We start from the raw sequence: 20,054 nt of genomic DNA, 5'->3' as shown, positions 1-20,054 counted from the left end.
CAAAGCTTTCTTTATTTCTTCCTTTGAGATTTATTTCACTGGGCCCTCCGTTCTTTCAGCTTCCACGAAACCATCCCACTGATTTTCCTGATTCATGATGGATTCCAGATGCTCCTTCCAGATTCTTCTTCTATCTTCATCAACAAAGAAAATCCTCCCGTTTTTAACTCGCCTGTTCGAAGAACAGAGAGCTATAGCGATACCCCTGGCGTGAGCGTGAGCGTGAGCGTGAAAATGTTCAAGTTTTTGGTGCAAGTTATTTTTTCCTTTCTAATGTTTTTATCTACCACACTATTTTTTATACGCCCGATATATATATATATATATATATATATATATATATATATATATATATATATATATATATATATATATATATATATATATATATATATATATATATATATATCGGGGCGTATTATGTGATACTGGTTGTCCGTCCGTCTGTTCCTGTCCGCACTCCAACTCCCAAAGTTTTCAACTTTCACTTTTCATATTTGGTACATAGGTACAGACTGTGGAGACGGTGTGTCTTGACATACGCTCGTCATCTAAAGTGGTTGCCATGGCAACCAGGATGCTGTTTTCCATCCGTTCCTGTCCGCACTCTAACTCCCAAAGTTTTCAACTTTCACGTTTCATATTTGGTACATAGGTACAGACTGTGGAGACGGTGTGTCGTGACATACGCTCGTCATCTAAAGTGGTTGCCATGGCAACCAGGATGCTGTTTTCGCAACGTCTTCAGGTGTTAGTTTGTCGTTTTGACAAGCCATTTTCCAATCGTTTGAATGTTTCAACTGGTTGAGTGTGATGCTCACCGCAAGATCGACTGGGATGTTGGTGAGAAGGGAAACCACATCGAAAGATACCATTGTCTCATCATCTTGGATTCGAACCTCTCTTATCAGGTCAGGTATGGGAGCATGTGCCAGAACAGCGCGTCGCTGCGTCCACTTTCCGCCGGTACTCCAGGGGCCTCCGTCTGGCCATCCCCCAGGCAGATGCCAGGCCCATCCCCATCTCCTTGAGATGATGGTCAACCTGCTGCAACCATGAGGCACGTGGTCGGCCCACTGGCCTCCTCCACTCATGAGACTCCCTCGCTGAGAGAATCTGGTGAGCAGGATCAGCGTCAGGAAAACGAGCCACATGTCCATACAGCCGCAGCTGACGCTCACGGACTATGCAGGTAACAAATCTCATCCGAGTCTCTCTCAGCAACCGCTCGTTGGACACAAAATCCGACCAGCGATAGCCAAGGATTCTCCGAAGAGACCTGGTACCAAAGGAATTAAGTCTCCGTCTCAGATCCTTGGTCAAAGTCCAAGTCTCGCACCCATAGAGCAAGACTGGAAGTACCAAGGACCTGAAGACTCGGACTTTCGTCCTCCCGCACAGGTACCGGCAGCGCCACACCCCATGATCCAGTGAATCCATGACTCCCCAGGCCCGACCCAGACGTCTATTGACCTCCGGCTCACAACCTGCGGAGACATGAATATCACTGCCAAGGTAAGTGAATCTATCCACGACCTCAACATCCTCACCACAAACAGACACAGACAGGACAGCAGCATCCAAGATGTCACCGAAAGCCTGGATCTTTGTTTTGACCCAAGAAATCCGTAATCCCAACGGCTCCGACTCCTCATTCAGCACCTCGAGGGCCCCCAAGAGGATGTCTAAAGTCTCCGCAAAGATGACTGCATCATCTGCAAAATCAAGGTCCGAGATCTTGACATTGCCAAACGATGCACCGCAACTTGATCTCTCCGACATCCTCCCAAAAATCCAGTCCATACAAGTGCTGAAAAGTGTGGGGGCAAGTACACACCCCTGACGAACTCCAGTAACAACTGGAAATGAGTCAGAGATGGTACCACCACACTTCACAGCACTCTCAGTACCAGAGTAGAGTTCAGACATCAGATCGATCAGTTTTGGTGGCACCCCACGAAGACCAAGAATCCTCCAGAGGACATCCCGATTCACTGAATCGAACGCTTTACAGAGATCAACATAGGCTGCAAGCAGCCCCTGCCGAAACTCTCGTCTGCGTTCGGTGAGGACACGAAGTGCAAGGATACGGTCAATCGTTGACCTCTTTGGTGTAAAGCCTGACTGCTCTGGACGGTGGTGCTCAAGCAGATGGTGGCGAACCCTATCAAGAATTATCCGAGCAAAGACCTTGCCCGGCACTGAGAGCAGCGTCACCCCTCGGTAGTTGTTGCAGTCTTGGCGATCACCCTTCCCTTTCCAGAGAGGGACAACAAGGCCCCTCTTCCAGTCAGTTGGGATGATGCCTGTGTTCCAGGCAGAGCACAAAACTGCATGCAACGACGCGAGTGCAGCATTTCCACCAGCCTTGAGAAGTTCGGCATGGATGCCACAGATCCCTGGAGCTTTGCCCCGTTTCAACTGGTTCACCGCAGCCCGTGTTTCCACAAGCGATGGTGGACCACAGTTGATTCGAGGGTCAGCAACAGGGATTGTAACACCCTTGACGTCCAACTCGACAGCTGGGGGATCAGCCTGGTACAACCGCTCAAAGTAACCGGCCCAGCGAGCCTTCACTTCAGACTCCTCTGTCAAGAGCCTACCACTCTCTGCTCGAACTGCAGTGCTCCGAGGGATGGGCTTGGATGAACGTAATGCGCGAATTCCCCTGTAAGCGGGACGAGAATCACCTGTCCACAGGTGATGCTCTACCCCCTCACAGATTCCTCGCACATAGGCCTCCTTGTCCACCCTCAGTGCACGTACAGTTTTACGCCTCAGCTCCCTGAACAGCTCAGCTCTGCCATTCAGCCTGGCCCTGCGACTCTGGTCAATGGTATCCAGTGTCCCTTGAGAGACAAAATTCTTCTTTGCCCTGCGGTGAACTCCAAGGCATCCACCGGCAACATCAAGGACGGTGGTCTTGAAGGTGCTCCACAACTCTTCAGGACCCCCAAAGCACCCAGACCCCCCAAGTGTCCACTCAGCCTGTTCGCAAACTCCTCAGCTACTCTCTCATCCCTGAGCTTGGCAACATCCAGCCTAGGCTGGGATGGTACCATTCTCCAGGATTTAAGGTGCAGCTTTAGAGTTGCTACAACAAGCCTGTGGTCAGTATTGAGGAACTGAGCACTCCGGTAGACCCTGCAGTTCTGGATCATCCTCCAACGACCGTCAATGAGGACATGGTCAATCTCCTTTGCCACACCGCCAGCGTTGGAATACCAAGTCCAGCGATGAGCTTGCGGGCGCTGAAACCATGAACCAGCCACCCTAAGTCCATGACTTCTTGCAAAGTCAAGGAACTTAGTGCTATTCTGGTTCATAGTTCCTGACCCATGGGGACCAACACACACCTCATAACCATCCCTATCAGTTCCAGTTGATGCATTGAAATCCCCCAAGACTAGAAGTGTATCTCGTCTGGGGCACTGATCAACCACAGACTCGAGTGTGGCGTAGAATGTGTCCTTCACGGTAAGATCACTCGCCTCAGTCGGAGCATAAATAGAGACCAGGGAAATGACACCTAAGGAGTGACGAATCCTTAATCTCATAATACGCTCGTTGACCGGTGTTACCTCAATTATCATTGGGGTCAGCTTATTGGACACAGCTACAGCAACTCCTTGGGTATGGTAACCATCAGAGCGACCAGACCAATAGTAGGTGTAACCACCCACCATTATCTCGCCGCAATCCGGTCTCCGAACCTCAGAGAGAGCTGCAATCCCGATGTCCAAACGCTTGAGCTCAGATGATAACAGAGACAGGTGATCATCCTCTCTTAGGGATAGGACATTCCAGGCACCCACCCGAAGGGACCGCCTCAGGTTAACCCAAGGAGACCGCCGTCTGGTGGACGACACCTCAGCACCACTCCGACACACTCTCCCGCAATCTGACCCAGGGATGTTACCCCGTGGTTTCCCTCCTATCAAAGATTGGGGGTCCCGAAGGCTTTGCCCCAATCCCATCATCCGGTGAGCTGCCCTGCGAAGGGAAGCTGCACAGGAGGTACTCCCACGGAGTGGGTTTTCAGATTTTTTTGCGTTTTTGCGTTTTGCGGAATGAAGCGTTTTACGGTGGCTGGAGTGCAAATCCTGCCACCAACCTCCTAATAAGAAGTAACCCAACTGCAGGAGGACGTCCGCAGACACAGTTGGGCACTAGATATGGATGGCCGTTGGCTCACAAGGAGCTCCTCCGCCCTTTGACAGGTTTTGTTTTTAATCCTGCTGGGTGTCCATATCCAAACACCCTCCTCACCAGAAAACCTGGTGGGGGAGACGGTTTAGTCGCCGACAACCCGACCATGGAACAGGTTAGTACAGGTTTACATGGTACCTGTAGCAGGTCACAGATCGAACCTGACCTGACAAAAGATCGAACTTGACCTGACCTGACCTGACCTGACCTGACCTCTCTTATCCTTTGGAGAAATTCACCACTATTCTTAACCATTTTATCAGTCTTTCCTACAAGTCTGCTAATGATACGTGCCAGAAAGCCTGCAAATCGGTAAGATGGTGCATTGACGAAGGACACGATGGGTCTCAGAGGGACATTGTCTTTGTGGATCTTGGGAAGACCATCCAGTCTGGGTGCTGAACCATTGCTGCAGTAAATCCAATTGTAATCCTGGTTGCCCAGCCTGCTTGCCCCTTTTAGCACGGACAATCATGTGTTGAAGGACCATTGTTGCTTTGGAGTTGGGTCATCAGGTAATTTTTGATAAGTTTTACCATCCTCCATTGGTGATATGAATTTACCATGGTACGATTCCTTCTCCATTACTGCCACTGCCCTGCCCTTGTCTGCTGGTGCAAAGATCAAATCAATCCTGTTTCTCAGACTTTTCATAGCCTTCAGGTCTAGTACCGAGAGGTTTGGTTTCGGCTTATTTATGTGTATAAAGGCTCCGATGGTCTGAGCAACACGGTGCGTGATCGTGGTTTACTCCTCTGCCGATAGATTGGTAATGACGGACTCCACACTCACAACATAAAAACACTCCTATAAAAAGAAAGAAGCAAATTTTTTTTTTAAAGCACTCCTTCATTTGACCTCAAGCACCAGCACGTGACCGGAAATGAGTGGTCGTATCGAAATAAAAACCGGACATGTGCTGAGGCCCGGGGTCTATTGTGCCTGATGAAGCCGGCGAAACATTGCCCGAGACCGGGTCTGCTCTCCCTTTTTTGCTCAATTATCGAAGTCGATCTAGTTTTTACTATTGGTTGTAAGCGCCTTCTTATTCTTTAAAAATCCGTCATCCCAACCGCCCCAATCAAATATATGTGTATGTATATATACAGGGTGTCCCAAAAAAATATACAACTTTTCATCTGCAAAGAGGATGGTCATAACATATTTTTTAAAAAAGATATATGGCTGGATAGAAAGCTGAAAGGTTGACATTTATTGTACCAATGTCAAAATTGCCACCAAAATTTAAATTTTGGTTTAGAATCATCATTTTCTTTTAGACCACATGTTCGACGTAGGCTCCACGTTGTCCGATCACTGCCTGCAAACACGTTGTCATGTTCTCCATCACTTTGGGAAACGTTGCCTGAGGAATGTTCTGGATTTCTCGGTGGATGTTTTCCTCCAGCTGATCAAGAGTCTGAGGCCTTGGGTTTCCATAGATCCTGTCCTTGAGATACCCCACAAGAAGAAGTCTGGAGGAGTAAGGTCAGGGGAATGCGGTGGCCACTCAACGTCTTCATAGAGGGAGATAAAGCAGCCCTCAAAATGTTGCTTGAGAAAACGCCTTGTTTCCCTGGCTGTATCGGGCGGTGCCCCATCCTGCTGGAACCACTGGGTTCTCATCTGGATCAGGTTGCTTCTCCTATGGGCCTGAGTACGTAGCTCAGGCAGATAGAATTCCTGAATCATTTCGCGATAGTTCCTCTGGTTTACCGTGCAAGTGCGTCCCTGGTCATCTTCAAAGAAGTATGGACCAATTATCCCATACCAACCAACCGCCACCCACATGGTGACTTTGAGAACAGATCGAGGCACCAGTTCAGTTGATGCATTACCAGGATTTTCAGTTCCCCAGTACCGAAAGTTTTGCTTGTTTACCTCCCCGGACAAGTGAGCATGGCATTCGTCCGTCATGTGAAGTTTTTTGAGGAAGTCTGCATCTTCCTCCAACTTTCCTGAGAACCAATTTGCAAAGTCTAGTCGTTTGCGTTTCTGTTGATCAGTAAGCACCGTTTCCGTTTGAATTTTCTATGGAAAGGCATGAATGTCTGGGCGAAGGATCCTCCGAACGGTGCTCTTATGAATGTTTGTCTCGGCAGAAAGTCATCGAATCAATTTTTTTGGACTCTGAACGACCGCCTGTCTCACCATCTCCACATTTTATTCACTACGACCTGTCCTCTTCCGACCACTGTGACCCTTGTGAAGGTCACAGATGGTTCCCACATTGGTAAGCTTTGCGATGGTGCACTTTATTGTCCGAAAGTTTGGTGTATGGCGCAAGTGGATACCGAAATGTCTCGAGTAAAGACGTTGCACCTGTATGACACTTTTCATCTCGTGCCAAAGTTCAACAATTTTCGTCCGTTGTTGTACGGTCAATCTTGGCATTTTTCTGGCACTTGCTTGGTATCAAAATAAACTTCAGGGTCTCTGAACAAGAAATGAAGCATTAGTGACAAAATTACTGCTTTTTTAGGATCAAACGAAGCATTTTAAAAGTTGTATATTTTTTTGGGACACCATATATATAATGGAGATTGGGGGAGTGCTCGTCACACTCCACGTTTCGAGATATATATATATATATATATATATATATATATATATATATATATATATATATATATATATATATATATATATATATATATATATATATATATATATATATATTGGATAATGGTTGAAAATGTTCCATGATCATCGTTTCATCACACTAGGAAGTGCCATGGCAGCAGCAACATGGTTATGTTGAATATATATTAGTCCTTCATTTCTCCAGTGGAATGTGGGTGTGCCGCTCCTATAAAAATAATTTGACATGATGACACGCCCGACTCCAGCAAAATGCAACAAATACTCACAGACTGAAAAATTGTTACATCTTGTCAAAATATTTATTCTTTTGGATTAGGCAACAGTTGTAAAGTGCAGGGAAGATAAAAAGGCACATCACAGCAAAAAATAAAAGGCATAAAATTTACTATCGGTTTTAGTTCGCAGATTTAAAGGAAAGTAAACTGCAAAACGATTACCAGGAAAATGCTGAAACTCGTTCTCCCCGAGATCACAGCTAAATAAAGAAGGAAAATAATTTCAACAATTTAAGTCCTTGGTGTATGGTTGCAAGGGGCACGAGTCGAGAAGATACTTTCCCTTGCAAAGTGGCAACCGACATCCTGTTTTGTGACTTTGGCGTCAAAAGAAAAACCGCAAACAGGGGCATGGTGGTCAAATGTGTTTGTGACAGAGGTAGTGATAATTCACAGAACAGAAGTAGACAGACACAGAAAATGGTTCATTTACTCCCCCCTCTCCATGAAAAAAAGTATTGCTTCAATGAAAGCTGTGCTCACAATTAGGAAGGAGGTAAGATAGGAAATAACAACTCAGATCAAGGTTTCGTGAAGAGATCATGCTTCATTGAAAGAGAACAAGTGTAGTGCAAGTTAGAGTAACTGGGGAGGACGAAAGATTGCCAGAGTGAGAAAGTCTAGCGCGAAACAGACCGAGCTGTTGTTGCGAGAAACTTTGCTTCCCGATGTGCTTCTGACAAGGTGCGGAACTCATGAACAAAATTGTATTGCTGTGGAAAGCGGGGAGACACACACGTCCACATGAGCCTGTAGATATTGTCAAGGTACAATCACCAAGCAATACTTATGGACTTCAGCTAAGCTGTCATGACCAAGCCTTCCTTGATCTTTGTGGCAATAATGGTGATGTAATCACAGAGAATTTGTCATCAGAGAAGTGAATGTTGGATGTTTCAAAAAACAGAGGAAATACAATTGCAATATTTAATCATATTGATAACTAAGGGCTGGCAGGATGGGCTGGTGGTACACACACTCGACTCTAAGCTGTCCAGCCTGGGTTTGAATCCCGACCCATCTATAAACTGTCACCCCGGTGTTCCACAGGCAGGGTGGTTCATCAATGTGTGTACCATTCCTCGGATGGACGTCAAACTGGGCATCCCATCTTCCGGCACGAGTTGGTGGGCGTTAAAGATCCCATAGTGTCCTTCGCGAAGAGTAAGCGAGCTATTGCCGGCACCACAAACAAATTACAAATTCCTACCGTAACTTACAGAGGGCGTTGCATCAGCGGCACAACTGCACCCTCAGACAATAATGCTACCCTGCAGCCTTTGTGCTGCGTGGAAAAGAATAATAATAATAATAATAATAATAATAATAATGATAATAATATAGACAACTTTAAAAATAAATAAATAAAACATTAGCCAATGCAGTACAGTATTGCAATTCATAATTTGACAGCATTACGTGAAGGACCAAAGAAAAGTTAACTGACCCTTTTTAAAATAAAATATATTTTGGTAACAGGAATACAAGAAGATGGCAGTGCTCTATGTGCAATAAAACTGTCGAAGAAATGCTAAAATTAATGAATAACCATCTAGGAACAATTTGCTGTCTTGTTGCAAGTATGCTACCTTATGAACAGACAAGTTCAAGCAGTTCGTTTTGTAACCGTAACTATCTTGGTTACACTCATTCCCACAAGTGAAAACAACCAATCCAATTTTGGGAAATAAGTTTTCCACAATCTCAGTTTTTGACAGGTTCTACAATTTGTTTTCGGACCGGGGATGTTTTGCTCAAGGATGTAATCAGCTGTCTGATTTTGACAACCCATGGCCTTCCTGCCTACAGTGATAAGCACCAGTATGTATGAGAGGAAAATGGCTCTGGGTGATAGTGAACCTTGCGGTGGCGTCCCAGCAGTTGTATTTCACTTTCAGGCTGGCATTTGAGTGGAAGAGTTGTTTCTGTAATCGGAGAGCTGCCCAAAGTGGGGGTCGAACCGAGAAATTCCCACCGGCTGATTAGAACGGTCTGTAATCTGATATTGCATTGATGAACTAATTACATTTCTCCATCTTCCACAAGACATGGTGGTAGCTGGTGAAGTTGGTCTTCATCGAGTGCTTTCCATCCATCTCGCACTCGGTCGAGGGCTCCGCAGCAGACCTGACGAGGCAAAATATCTGAACTAGGTATTTCCTTCCAATGTAAGAATCCCCAGATCATCTCTCCCTCATCCCCACAATATCCTCCCTTACCCATTGCAACTTGGCTCCTGTGAGTTTATATCTGAGGTCAAGAGGCTTCTGAATGACCTTGACATCATCTCAGCTGCAGGCCAGGATAGCATCAGTGCCTGTGGTCTCAAAACAAGCTGCGGTGAACTGGAATCTGTTTTGTCTGTCCTTTTCAGCAAGCAGGTCCTTCACTTCTGGCTGCCAAACATTGTGGCTTTGAAGCTGGCAAGCATCACCTCCATCCACAAGAAGAGTGAAAACACAGATCCTCTTGACGACAGAGCAAAAAAAAAAAAACCTGCTTTCAATAATAAGCAAATCAATGGCGTCCACAGTCGTTTCAGACATCAAGTCATTCATTTTCTCCAATCTGGTCACCGGTTTGGTTTCCATCCCAGAACTGCTGCTTATCCTCACACAACAATAAATGGAGGTGCAGACACAGAATCAATAGACATATGTTTAAACACTCAGATTTTGCTTCGAAATGAAAAGTGTTTGATTAAAAAAAATTGATCGATTGATTGATTGATATCCCATGCCTTTGACACATTTTTGGCACCCAGTCCTAGGTTGCCAAGCTCCTGGTCTGTGACATCCAAGGCTGTCTACATGCTTAACCTGCCGGCTTCCTCCATGTGTGCAAACATCGTGTAGCTCTTGATGACTCCTCCCTGTGTCTGTCCAATCACGTTCCTCCCTCCAACACTGCAAAATTGCAGCTGATCACAATTTCTTGTGGGTCTCCGATTTCCATTCACGATCTATTTTACTTCGGCTAACCACCTCTTATAGGTTATTAAATTATATCCAATGACTGCTTGGTCCCTTCTGCTTTTATGTGTTGGTGAAAACCTCCTCGTCCATTGTCGTTCCACTCCTCTGTAAGGCTCGACTTTTTATCCCTTCAGCAATGAGTGACCTCCATTTAACAGTATTGTAGATATAAATCCTGCTGCAGATGTTTTTCTCCCTTCTCTCTGCCTTTTATTTCTTGTCATACACCCCTAATCCCACCTCTCTCCTCTCCTCCACCACTCCATATTTCCTTGAATCGTCTATGGCAGTGCAAGGACCGAGGATCTGACCCTTTGGCTGAAGGTGTAAAGAAATCAACTGTCAATCTGGACAGGATTGCCAGTGCTGGGTTGACTGACACCCAGGGCCACGTCCTCTCCCAGCGGGGGAAGCTCTCTCTTGCTGATGAAAACCTGATAATTTACCACCAGGGCAACAGGCCCTCCTTTCCCCATACCGAGACTTCAAATTTTTTCCACCACTTATGCTGAGCTGTCACTGCTGTAGAACTTAAGCATTTGCTGTCCTGTTTCCATCTTGTTTATTGATATTTTTCTATTGTTCACTGACCTGTTTTCATAACAATTTCGCTTAATTTTGTGGCAATATTCGACCATGTTTTCACTTAATTTTATTGCTTGTCCAATATTTTTGCACCTGAGCTGTACTACGATCAGCAATTTATTTTGTGTGTGTGTGTGTGTGTGTGTGTGTGTGTGTGTGTGTGTGTGTGTGTGTGTGTGTATATACATATATATATATATATATATATATATATATATATATATATATATATATATATATATAGCGGGGAATGCTTACACATTTGCATAAGCATACGAACCGTGCTTACCCGTTGTCTCAGGTAGCTCACCTGCATTTGATTTTTCATTTATTTATTTATATTTTCATTTATGGATGCTTTCCGACGGTTCCGTGATTTCTGTTATTATTACTATTATTTTTTAAATATTTCTTTTTCCTGGTGTATCGGCTTCGATGGCCGTCAGCACAAAAAATTACCGTGCCTCCCCATTGTCTCGAGTCACTCACCTGCATTTTTTCTTTTCTTTATTTCATTTATTTATTTTCATTTACGGATGTTGTTCGATGATTCTGTGATTTTCCCCGGTGTAGCGGCTGTGATTCCCATCGGCACGCAAAATTTCAGCTTTCCACATCACCCGGAAGGTACTGATCTTTAATATCAGTCAGTGATTATATATATATTGTCGCGGATTCGCGCCCGCCGGCGTGCGAACGGCCACGTAACTCGAATCGCGGCACGTCGCCCACCGGACGGACAATCCAGTCGTGACCCTCTCGGACTAACGCCGGGAACCAGTCACGGGTGGACCTTTCGGTCTCACCGCGATCGAGCCAATCGGCCCCCGCGTGGGATAGGGTTGCTCGCCAAATTCGACCAACCTAAGTACCCACACGGAGGGTAGACCGGGCGATCGCACCTCGCCGCAGGTCGACTTCGGACACGGGCCACTTAAGCGACCCGTTCCGTACTATCGGGATAACCGAGCGGTGTTATTCGTCGGCCTCGACGGTTCGATTAATTATCGGGCGTCTTAGCCCAGGACCAACCCTTTACGTGAAGCAAGATGGGGATTCAATGAAAGAAATGACGAAGCGAAGCGGGAAAACGGTTCAACATAAAGCACATTTATTCACGATGAACGGAAAGCACACATATACAATTCCACCAAAAGCACATGTAAAAGGAAAAGAAACACAATGCAATTTTACACAAAAAGCAAATGTAAAAGCGGAGACACAATGCAGAGCTATCCGACTACCGAGCACACGGCAACACTTATACAATTCTACTTCACAGACGGCGCCGACAACACATACCCAAAACCAAGAAAAAGAACACCCTCAAGGATGAGGCGGGCCTGGGGCCGAGACCGGGTCGGGCCTACCCGTCTGATGATGAGGCGCGAAGTGGCGATGGTGCCCCAACTCCGCGGGCCTCGCGGACAGTGTCTGGTAGGGGGTGGGAAAAGGGGCCCCCTTTTGTCGCACTATCTCAGCGCGGGGGGAAACAGGAGGGGGTTGCTGATGCTCGGGGAAAGGAGGATTTTTATTCTGTCTCGGGTCCCGCGACAAGCGTCTCCACCTCGACCAGGTCGCGCCGTCGGCCTCCCGCCTTCAGCTCCCGACACCGACGCGAGCACCCCCTCGTCCGTCTTCGCCGCCGCCACCTCTCCACAGCTCCGCCGACAACTCGTTCCAACGCACAGCTCGTTCCAATGCGCAACTTCCTTCCAGCTCCACCGACGACTCTCTTGAACTCCGAACTCACTCTTTCCAACGCACACTCTGACACTTTTCTGACGAACGCAGCCGCTTATATAAGCCCCGTGGCTTCGCCTTTGACCCCCTGCCTTCGACCTTTCACCTCGCTCCCCATTGGCCCGAGAAAAAGTGGGCGTGAATGCTTTTTGATCCATGAATTTGCATATAGCGACCGCCCTCCAATGCCCTGGAGGCGGGGCCAAATCGCCCCTCGCTCACCGATTGGACGGAACAAAAGTGGGCGTGAGTCGTTTTTGATCCGTTTTTCTGCGGAAAGTCCGTGATGTTTTGTACACGCTGTTCGGTGCGCGCCCTGCACGAGTCCAATACCGGTACCCACAAGCGGCGCAAGAACGGTGGCGATGCGACGGTTGCGAGGTGTGACGGTAAAGGTCGTGGCTGTTGTGGTGGGTGGTTGATGTTGTGATGACTGTTGAGACGTGGTTGGTGGTGGTAATAATGGCGGTTGGTCCAAAATAAAGATAGTAAAAGAAAAACGGCTATCCTGAAGAGTCACAGCCCTCTTGAATGACATTTATTCCCTCTAGACAACGGGTTTGGGCCTAACTACACATATACTTACAGAGATATCTCACCTGAGGGACATGAATGGTGGTTTGCGAATTTGGTCAACCACAACACTACCCCCTCCCCTTTTTACAGACTCGTCCCGAGTCGTCAAATTTTTGTGTGCCATCATGTGTAGTTTTCCCCTAGTACATTTTACCTACGGATCCCTGAGTGCGACATTCATGGTATTCGTGTCCCCAAAATAAATAACCTGAGGGCTGCGTAACTACCTAAACAAACTCACTCACACGGACGACTTAAATAAAATTGCCGGCGCTAAGACAAACATGCCGGGGGCGCACTCATATGTACAGTACATCTTACCTTAACTTACAAATTTTACACTAAACCATGGCCCAGGATCAATGAACTCTGCAAAAGAAAAGCAGTTAGCAGGGAGCCAGGCTGCTCGCATGCAGTCTCTGGCTCAAAACAATGCAGGCGACAGGGAACGTGGCTGGCTGCTCACACGCAGTCCAAGGCCTTCCCTTTTGAACTGAACGCAGTGAACCACAACGGTGCATGGGCTGCACAAACGTAGTCTCCGTGCCAGCTCAAGTGGCACACGCAATTAACACAACGAATGAATGGATGAACACAAACACGGTGCACGGGCCGCCACTGCAGGCCCGTGTTGTAGCTGCCAACGGGGCAGTTCTTGCAGCTTGCAAACTGTTGCTTTCTGATCCTGGCGCACATGGCACTGAACAGGGGGGGGGGGCAAAGCAAAAATTGAACGGGGGCTGGTGAACAGGGGCAGTGGGCATGGCATGGCAAAGGTGAGCAGGCAACCACAGCCTGCAGAAGAAGGCCGTTGCAGGCAAACACAGCCGGCAGATGAACTGGCCGGCACAGGCCTTGAAGAAAAACAGCCAGCCGGCAGATGAAGTGGGCCGGCACAGGCCTTGCAGCACAGCAGCTGCAGACGATCCAGCCGGCACAGGCCTTGCAGCACACAACAGCTGCCGATGAAGTTGGCCGGCCTCCACCTTGAAGCAAAACACGGCCAGCCGATGAAGTTGGCCAGCCTTTGCCGTTCAGTGGAGGTTGGTGGAGGGAGTGCGGTGGTGCTGGCCACTTGGAAGGCGGGTTCGGACCTACCCTACCTGTCTCCCTCCCACCTATCGCCTTTGCCTGTCACTGTACATACCCACTCCCTTAATTTGTCAAACCCCAATTTAGCCCCAACTTATTTTTTTATTATTATTCTTTTTTTCTTTTTCTTCCCCACTATAAATCGTCCCCTAACCCCCTTTACTGTACTTGTTCGGCTAACCTATCCTGTCACCTAGCCTACTCCCAACCCCTACGTTCCCTTCCCGGAGGGGAGTAAGGGAGAGCTAACGTCCTGTGTCGAGGCCCAACGAAGCCTCAGAATGGCCTCCCCAGAGTTCGGCGATCTTAACACCAAGTGGGTCCAGCGGCCCACAACGACAGCGAGGGGATGGATGGTGCGGAGGGGTACATCTCCTAATCTACCCTAACCATTTAACTGTTAAACTACCCCGGGGCTTTCAACAAGCGCCTCTCGCTTAAACTATTGGTTCTATAAACCCAGATTCCCGTCGCCTGTGTTGGTGTCCTCACAATTTCGGGCCTCGCCCCCCAATTTTCTCTCCGTGCCCTCACACGGTCTCATGGCTGGGACACGTGGCTCCCTTTGGCAGGCACGACCCTCTGCCGAATCTCCCGCTATGGCACCCCCGGGCACTACACTGCCTCCGAGCCTACCAGCTCCCTAACACCGGGGAGTGCCCCCCATGGCACCTCCCCTGAAACGCACACGTGGCAGGCTGGCTTCCCAGGCCCCTTTCCGAGGGTCACCCTCGCCCACAACACTGCCCACGCGGCTCATGGCGCCCCGGGCCCCCGCACCAAGCAGGCGCACCCGTGCCCACTACGCTATCCCGGCCCCCCCATGGGCCCTTGGCCTACCACGGCCGACTTGCCTGGTGCCCGGGGTACCCACTCAGCGATACTCACCTTTCGCAGCCACGCTCCCAAGCCCGTCAACAGGGCTCCTGCACCCCTCCAAACGGGTTTCGAGCCTACTTTCCCACCAACAACAAAACAACCTCCATTTTTCAATTTGACTAACCCCCTAAATCAGTCTACACTGACCCCGGGGTCCCTTGGGCGGGAGTCACTCCTCCCCCCAATCACTCATCGCACCATGCATTCCCCATTCACTCCACACACACAGACCCGCTGGCCTCACTCACTCAACATGTCTCCACCTTATAACTCACCAACAACTCTTCAACACACTCACCGCTGAACTCTGCCATCCTTCTAACTACATCCCCTAACTAACTCGTGCTCCCACGTCGTCCCTTAAACTATAGCACGTTCCATTTAACACTACGTAGCTAAGCTACGTCCCCACTACACATCCACAAGTCTGTCACTGTCTTCTAAATCCTAAAATAACTTTTATTTCCCAACCTAAAGCTCATCTAAATCCCTCTAACTAATCCATTCCACGGACTCCATGAGGACTTACCCCTGCCCCATGGAGTCGGTCTAACTAAGCTAACCCTTCCCCCTAACTAGTTTCCATCCTGTGCCCAGAGTAAGGGGGTCTTCCACCCCTTGCCCAAGAATCCTGTGCACCCGAAAGTGAGGCTTGTTTTTTTTTTTTTTCATGCGCAGCACCTGCGCGGCAACTCAGAGCTCGCGCACTTTACACCTGCCCGTGACGTCATGCAGCTGCACGTGTTCCTCGTCCCTCCTTGGACGGTACCATCCGGCAGGGATACCCCTCCTGCCGGATTCCAACCCCACGTGCAGCCATGACGTCACCGTGCGCATGAAAAGAAAAAAAAACAAAAAAAAAAACCACAAGCCCCACGTCTCGAGGGGTTCCCCACGCGAACACATGTGCTTTGCCCGTTGGAGCTTCACACACACGATCGCGTGGAGAACCCGTCCGGTCCAAATCCATAATCCTGCCTAAACTTTGTCCGTCCGCGGGATCGGCAAATCCACCGCGTGCGTTTCCGGACCGGGACTTCACTCTCGCAAGCGAGCACGTGGGGGCCTCGTGCGTTGCACAGCACGAACCTCGTGCTCACTGCTGGGTGAACCCGGCACGGTCCCCGAAACAACTACAGCCGCTACTCGGCTTTCTTTCTTCACATGTCGCCGTCGTCACCATTCCACACACGCACACCTGCGTGTTACGACGCTCACACTCCACACCATTAAACTCACACCGGGAGACGCGGCTGCGTGCTCCCGCATGCCAACCGACATCTCCCTCACATACCGCTCTCTCACACACACGGTCTCCCTTGCACACAGCGACCTTGCACACGGCCGTTCACTCACGCACGCGGGGGAACTCACCCGCGGTGCCTCAATCATACACCGTGCCTCACTCACACACGCGGGGGCACTCACCCGCGGTGCCTCATCCACACTGGCCGTTTCATCCACACACACGGCTCTTCCACACACGGTTCCTCATCCACACACCGTGCCTCACTCACACACGCGGGGGCACTCACCCGCGGTGCCTCATCCACACACGGCGTGCTGGGAAGCACACACTCCGGCACACTCGCCACCACACCACTCACACACGGGGTCGCTTCCACACACGGGGACGCACTCACACCTTGCACCACACACACAGGGACAACCACACTGGGGATTTGTGTCCCCACAAGGGTCTCCGGGGCCTCTATACCCCCCAAGCTCTCCGTGCACCTGTCCACAGCACTCCTCCCCTCGAACTCGCAAAGCACGACCGAACTCACCTGGTCGTGACTCGCCTCAAGGGGGCATACTCCCTCCCCTCGTTCCTGGAGGAGGCTATCCCGCTGCTCGCACCGGGTCCCTGCACGGTCCGCGAGCTCACCCCCATTATCCTCCACTACCTCCGTGTGTGTGTGTGAGTCACTTACCCCGTCTTCATCGTGCAGTCTTCCCTCTATCGTTCCTATCTCCCGTGTCTCTGCCAACTCAGTCACCTCTTCACTCTTTACCTCCCTTGTCTCAACTATTATTATTTCCTTTGTCGTCACCTCGTGTCTCGTCTCACACGTTTTGGTCTCCCCATTTAATTTTTCCCTTTCGGTCATCGTCACGACCCTCGCCCAACACGTCCCCCGAATTATTTTTTCACCCGCCTCCACCGCGGGCCCGACAGCCGTTGCACCCTCTCCCAGCTCGTTCGTTCCTACACGTGGAGTCGCCATTTTAAGCTCCCTGCTCACTGCCTTCATGCCCGCCTGCAGGCATCGGCCCATGTTCTGCGTCTCACCCCGGAGCTTTTTCGTTTCTTCCTTCATGTGCTTGTTCATGCCTTTCATTTTGTTTATAATTTCATTTGTGTATGTATCCATCTTTTCGTTCATTTGCTTGATCATGTTCGCTGTATTCGCATCCATCCTTGCTGTCATTTCCGCATTCATTTTTGCCAGCATGGTGAATAGCTGGGCCATGTCGGGTGCGCTTGGGTGAGCCGTTTCGGCAGGGGTTGGGGAAGGGTTTTGGTGGAGAGGGGGAGGGGAGGTGCCATACACCGCGGCCGCCGCCGCACCCATCTCGGGCTCTGGGCTCAGTTGGGCGAGTTCGTTTTCCTGTACAACCAACATTTCCTGCATGGGGATTTCATCCTGAGCCATGGATTCTACATTACTATTACACATACCTAATCCACCCGGCACCCGTTCGCCTTGAGACGCCATCTTGCTTCTCTTAAAGGGTTAATTTGAATCGCTCGTAATTTGGAGGGAATCGGGGGTCGCTCCTCTCACCCCTGGACCGATTCCCGTGAATTTAATTGGAGACAGGAGAGCCCGTTTTCCCGTCCTCCGTTACCAGTGCCGTGAGGAGGGCGATGGGTTTGTATCCCACTTCTGACACCAGTGTCGCGGATTAGCGCCCGCCGGCGTGCGAACGGCCACGTAACTCGAATCGCGGCACGTCGCCCACCGGACGGACAATCCAGTCGTGACCCTCTCGGACTAACGCCGGGAACCAGTCACGGGTGGACCTTTCGGTCTCACCGCGATCGAGCCAATCGGCCCCCGCGTGGGATAGGGTTGCTCGCCAAATTCGACCTACCTAAGTACCCACACGGAGGGTAGACCGGGCGATCGCACCTCGCCGCAGGTCGATTTCGGACACGGGCCACTTAAGCGACCCGTTCGTACTATCGGGATAACCGAGCGGTGTTATTCGTCGGCCTCGACGGTTCGATTAATTATCGGGCGTCTTAGCCCAGGACCAACCCTTTACGTGAAGCAAGATGGGGATTCAATGAAAGAAATGACGAAGCGAAGCGGGAAAACGGTTCAACATAAAGCACATTTATTCGCGATGAACGGAAAGCACACATATACAATTCCACCAAAAGCACATGTAAAAGGAAAAGAAACACAATGCAATTTTACACAAAAAGCAAATGTAAAAGCGGAGACACAATGCAGAGCTATCCGACTACCGAGCACACGGCAACACTTATACAATTCTACTTCACAGACGGCGCCGACAACACATACCCAAAACCAAGAAAAAGAACACCCTCAAGGATGAGGCGGGCCTGGGGCCGAGACCGGGTCGGGCCTACCCGTCTGATGATGAGGCGCGAAGTGGCGATGGTGCCCCAACTCCGCGGGCCTCGCGGACAGTGTCTGGTAGGGGGTGGGAAAAGGGGCCCCCTTTTGTCGCACTATCTCAGCGCGGGGGGAAACAGGAGGGGTTGCTGATGCTCGGGGAAAGGAGGATTTTTATTCTGTCTCGGGTCCCGCGACGAGCGTCTCCACCTCGACCAGGTCGCGCCGTCGGCCTCCCGCCTTCAGCTCCCGGCACCGACGCGAGCACCCCCTCGTCCGTCTTCGCCGCCGCCACCTCTCCACAGCTCCGCCGACAACTCGTTCCAACGCACAGCTCGTTCCAACGCGCAACTTCCTTCCAGCTCCACCGACGACTCTCTTGAACTCCGAACTCACTCTTTCCAACGCACACTCTGACACTTTTCTGACGAACGCAGCCGCTTATATAAGCCCCGTGGCTTCGCCTTTGACCCCCTGCCTTCGACCTTTCACCTCGCTCCCCATTGGCTCGAGAAAAAGTGGGCGTGAATGCTTTTTGATCCATGAATTTGCATATAGCGACCGCCCTCCAACGCCCTGGAGGCGGGGCCAAATCGCCCCTCGCTCACCGATTGGACGGAACAAAAGTGGGCGTGAGTCGTTTTTGATCCGTTTTTCTGCGGAAAGTCCGTGATGTTTTGTACACGCTGTTCGGTGCGCGCCCTGCACGAGTCCAATACCGGTACCCACAAGCGGCGCAAGAACGGTGGCGATGCGACGGTTGCGAGGTGTGACGGTAAAGGTCGTGGCTGTTGTGGTGAAGCGGCGTTGTGGTGGGTGGTTGATGTTGTGATGACTGTTGAGACGTGGTTGGTGGTGGTAATAATGGCGGTTGGTCCAAAATAAAGATAGTAAAAGAAAAACGGCTATCCTGAAGAGTCACAGCCCTCTTGAATGACATTTATTCCCTCTAGACAACGGGTTTGGGCCTAACTACACATATACTTACCGAGATATCTCACCTGAGGGACCTGAATGGTGGTTTGCGAATTTGGTCAACCACAACAGTCACGGGTGGACCTTTCGGTCTCACCGCGATCGAGCCAATCAGCCCCCGCGTGGGATAGGGTTGCTCGCCAAATTCGACCTACCTAAGTACCCACACGGAGGGTAGACCGGGCGATCGCACCTCGCCGCAGGTCGACTTCGGACACGGGCCACTTAAGCGACCCGTTCCGTACTATCGGGATAACCGAGCGGTGTTATTCGTCGGCCTCGACGGTTCGATTAATTATCGGGCGTCTTTGCCCAGGACCAACCCTTTACGTGAAGCAAGATGGGGATTCAATGAAAGAAATGACGAAGCGAAGCGGGAAAACGGTTCAACATAAAGCACATTTATTCGCGATGAACGGAAAGCACACATATACAATTCCACCAAAAGCACATGTAAAAGGAAAAGAAACACAATGCAATTTTACACAAAAAGCAAATGTAAAAGCGGAGACACAATGCAGAGCTATCCGACTACCGAGCACACGGCAACA

At 49.8% G+C, this 20,054-nt stretch overlaps 1 protein-coding gene across 7 annotated transcripts in view; it reads right to left on the bottom strand.

The window, feature by feature from the left end:
* Positions 1–7,074: 7,074 nt before the first annotated feature.
* Positions 7,075–20,054, bottom strand: part of CDKN3 (cyclin dependent kinase inhibitor 3) — a 37,255-nt gene continuing 24,275 nt past the window's right edge. For 6 of the 7 annotated variants that reach the window (XM_085851249.1, XM_085851247.1, XM_085851253.1 and 3 more), the window contains one exon: positions 7,075–7,801. In XM_085851249.1, coding sequence (XP_085707375.1) covers positions 7,709–7,801 — 93 coding nt within the window. In that variant the 3' untranslated portion in view covers positions 7,075–7,708. The remainder of the gene's footprint in view (positions 7,802–20,054) is intronic. The other variant, XM_085851254.1, reaches the window with a different exon arrangement.

Source organism: Eptatretus burgeri, chromosome 13 (assembly GCF_056783735.1).
Source record: "Eptatretus burgeri isolate ZD-2024b chromosome 13, Ebu_testis_v1, whole genome shotgun sequence".
NCBI classification, from domain to species: domain Eukaryota; kingdom Metazoa; phylum Chordata; class Myxini; order Myxiniformes; family Myxinidae; genus Eptatretus; species Eptatretus burgeri.
Note: the sequence above shows the minus strand (reverse complement) of the source record. Positions and strands in the feature narration are given on the sequence as shown.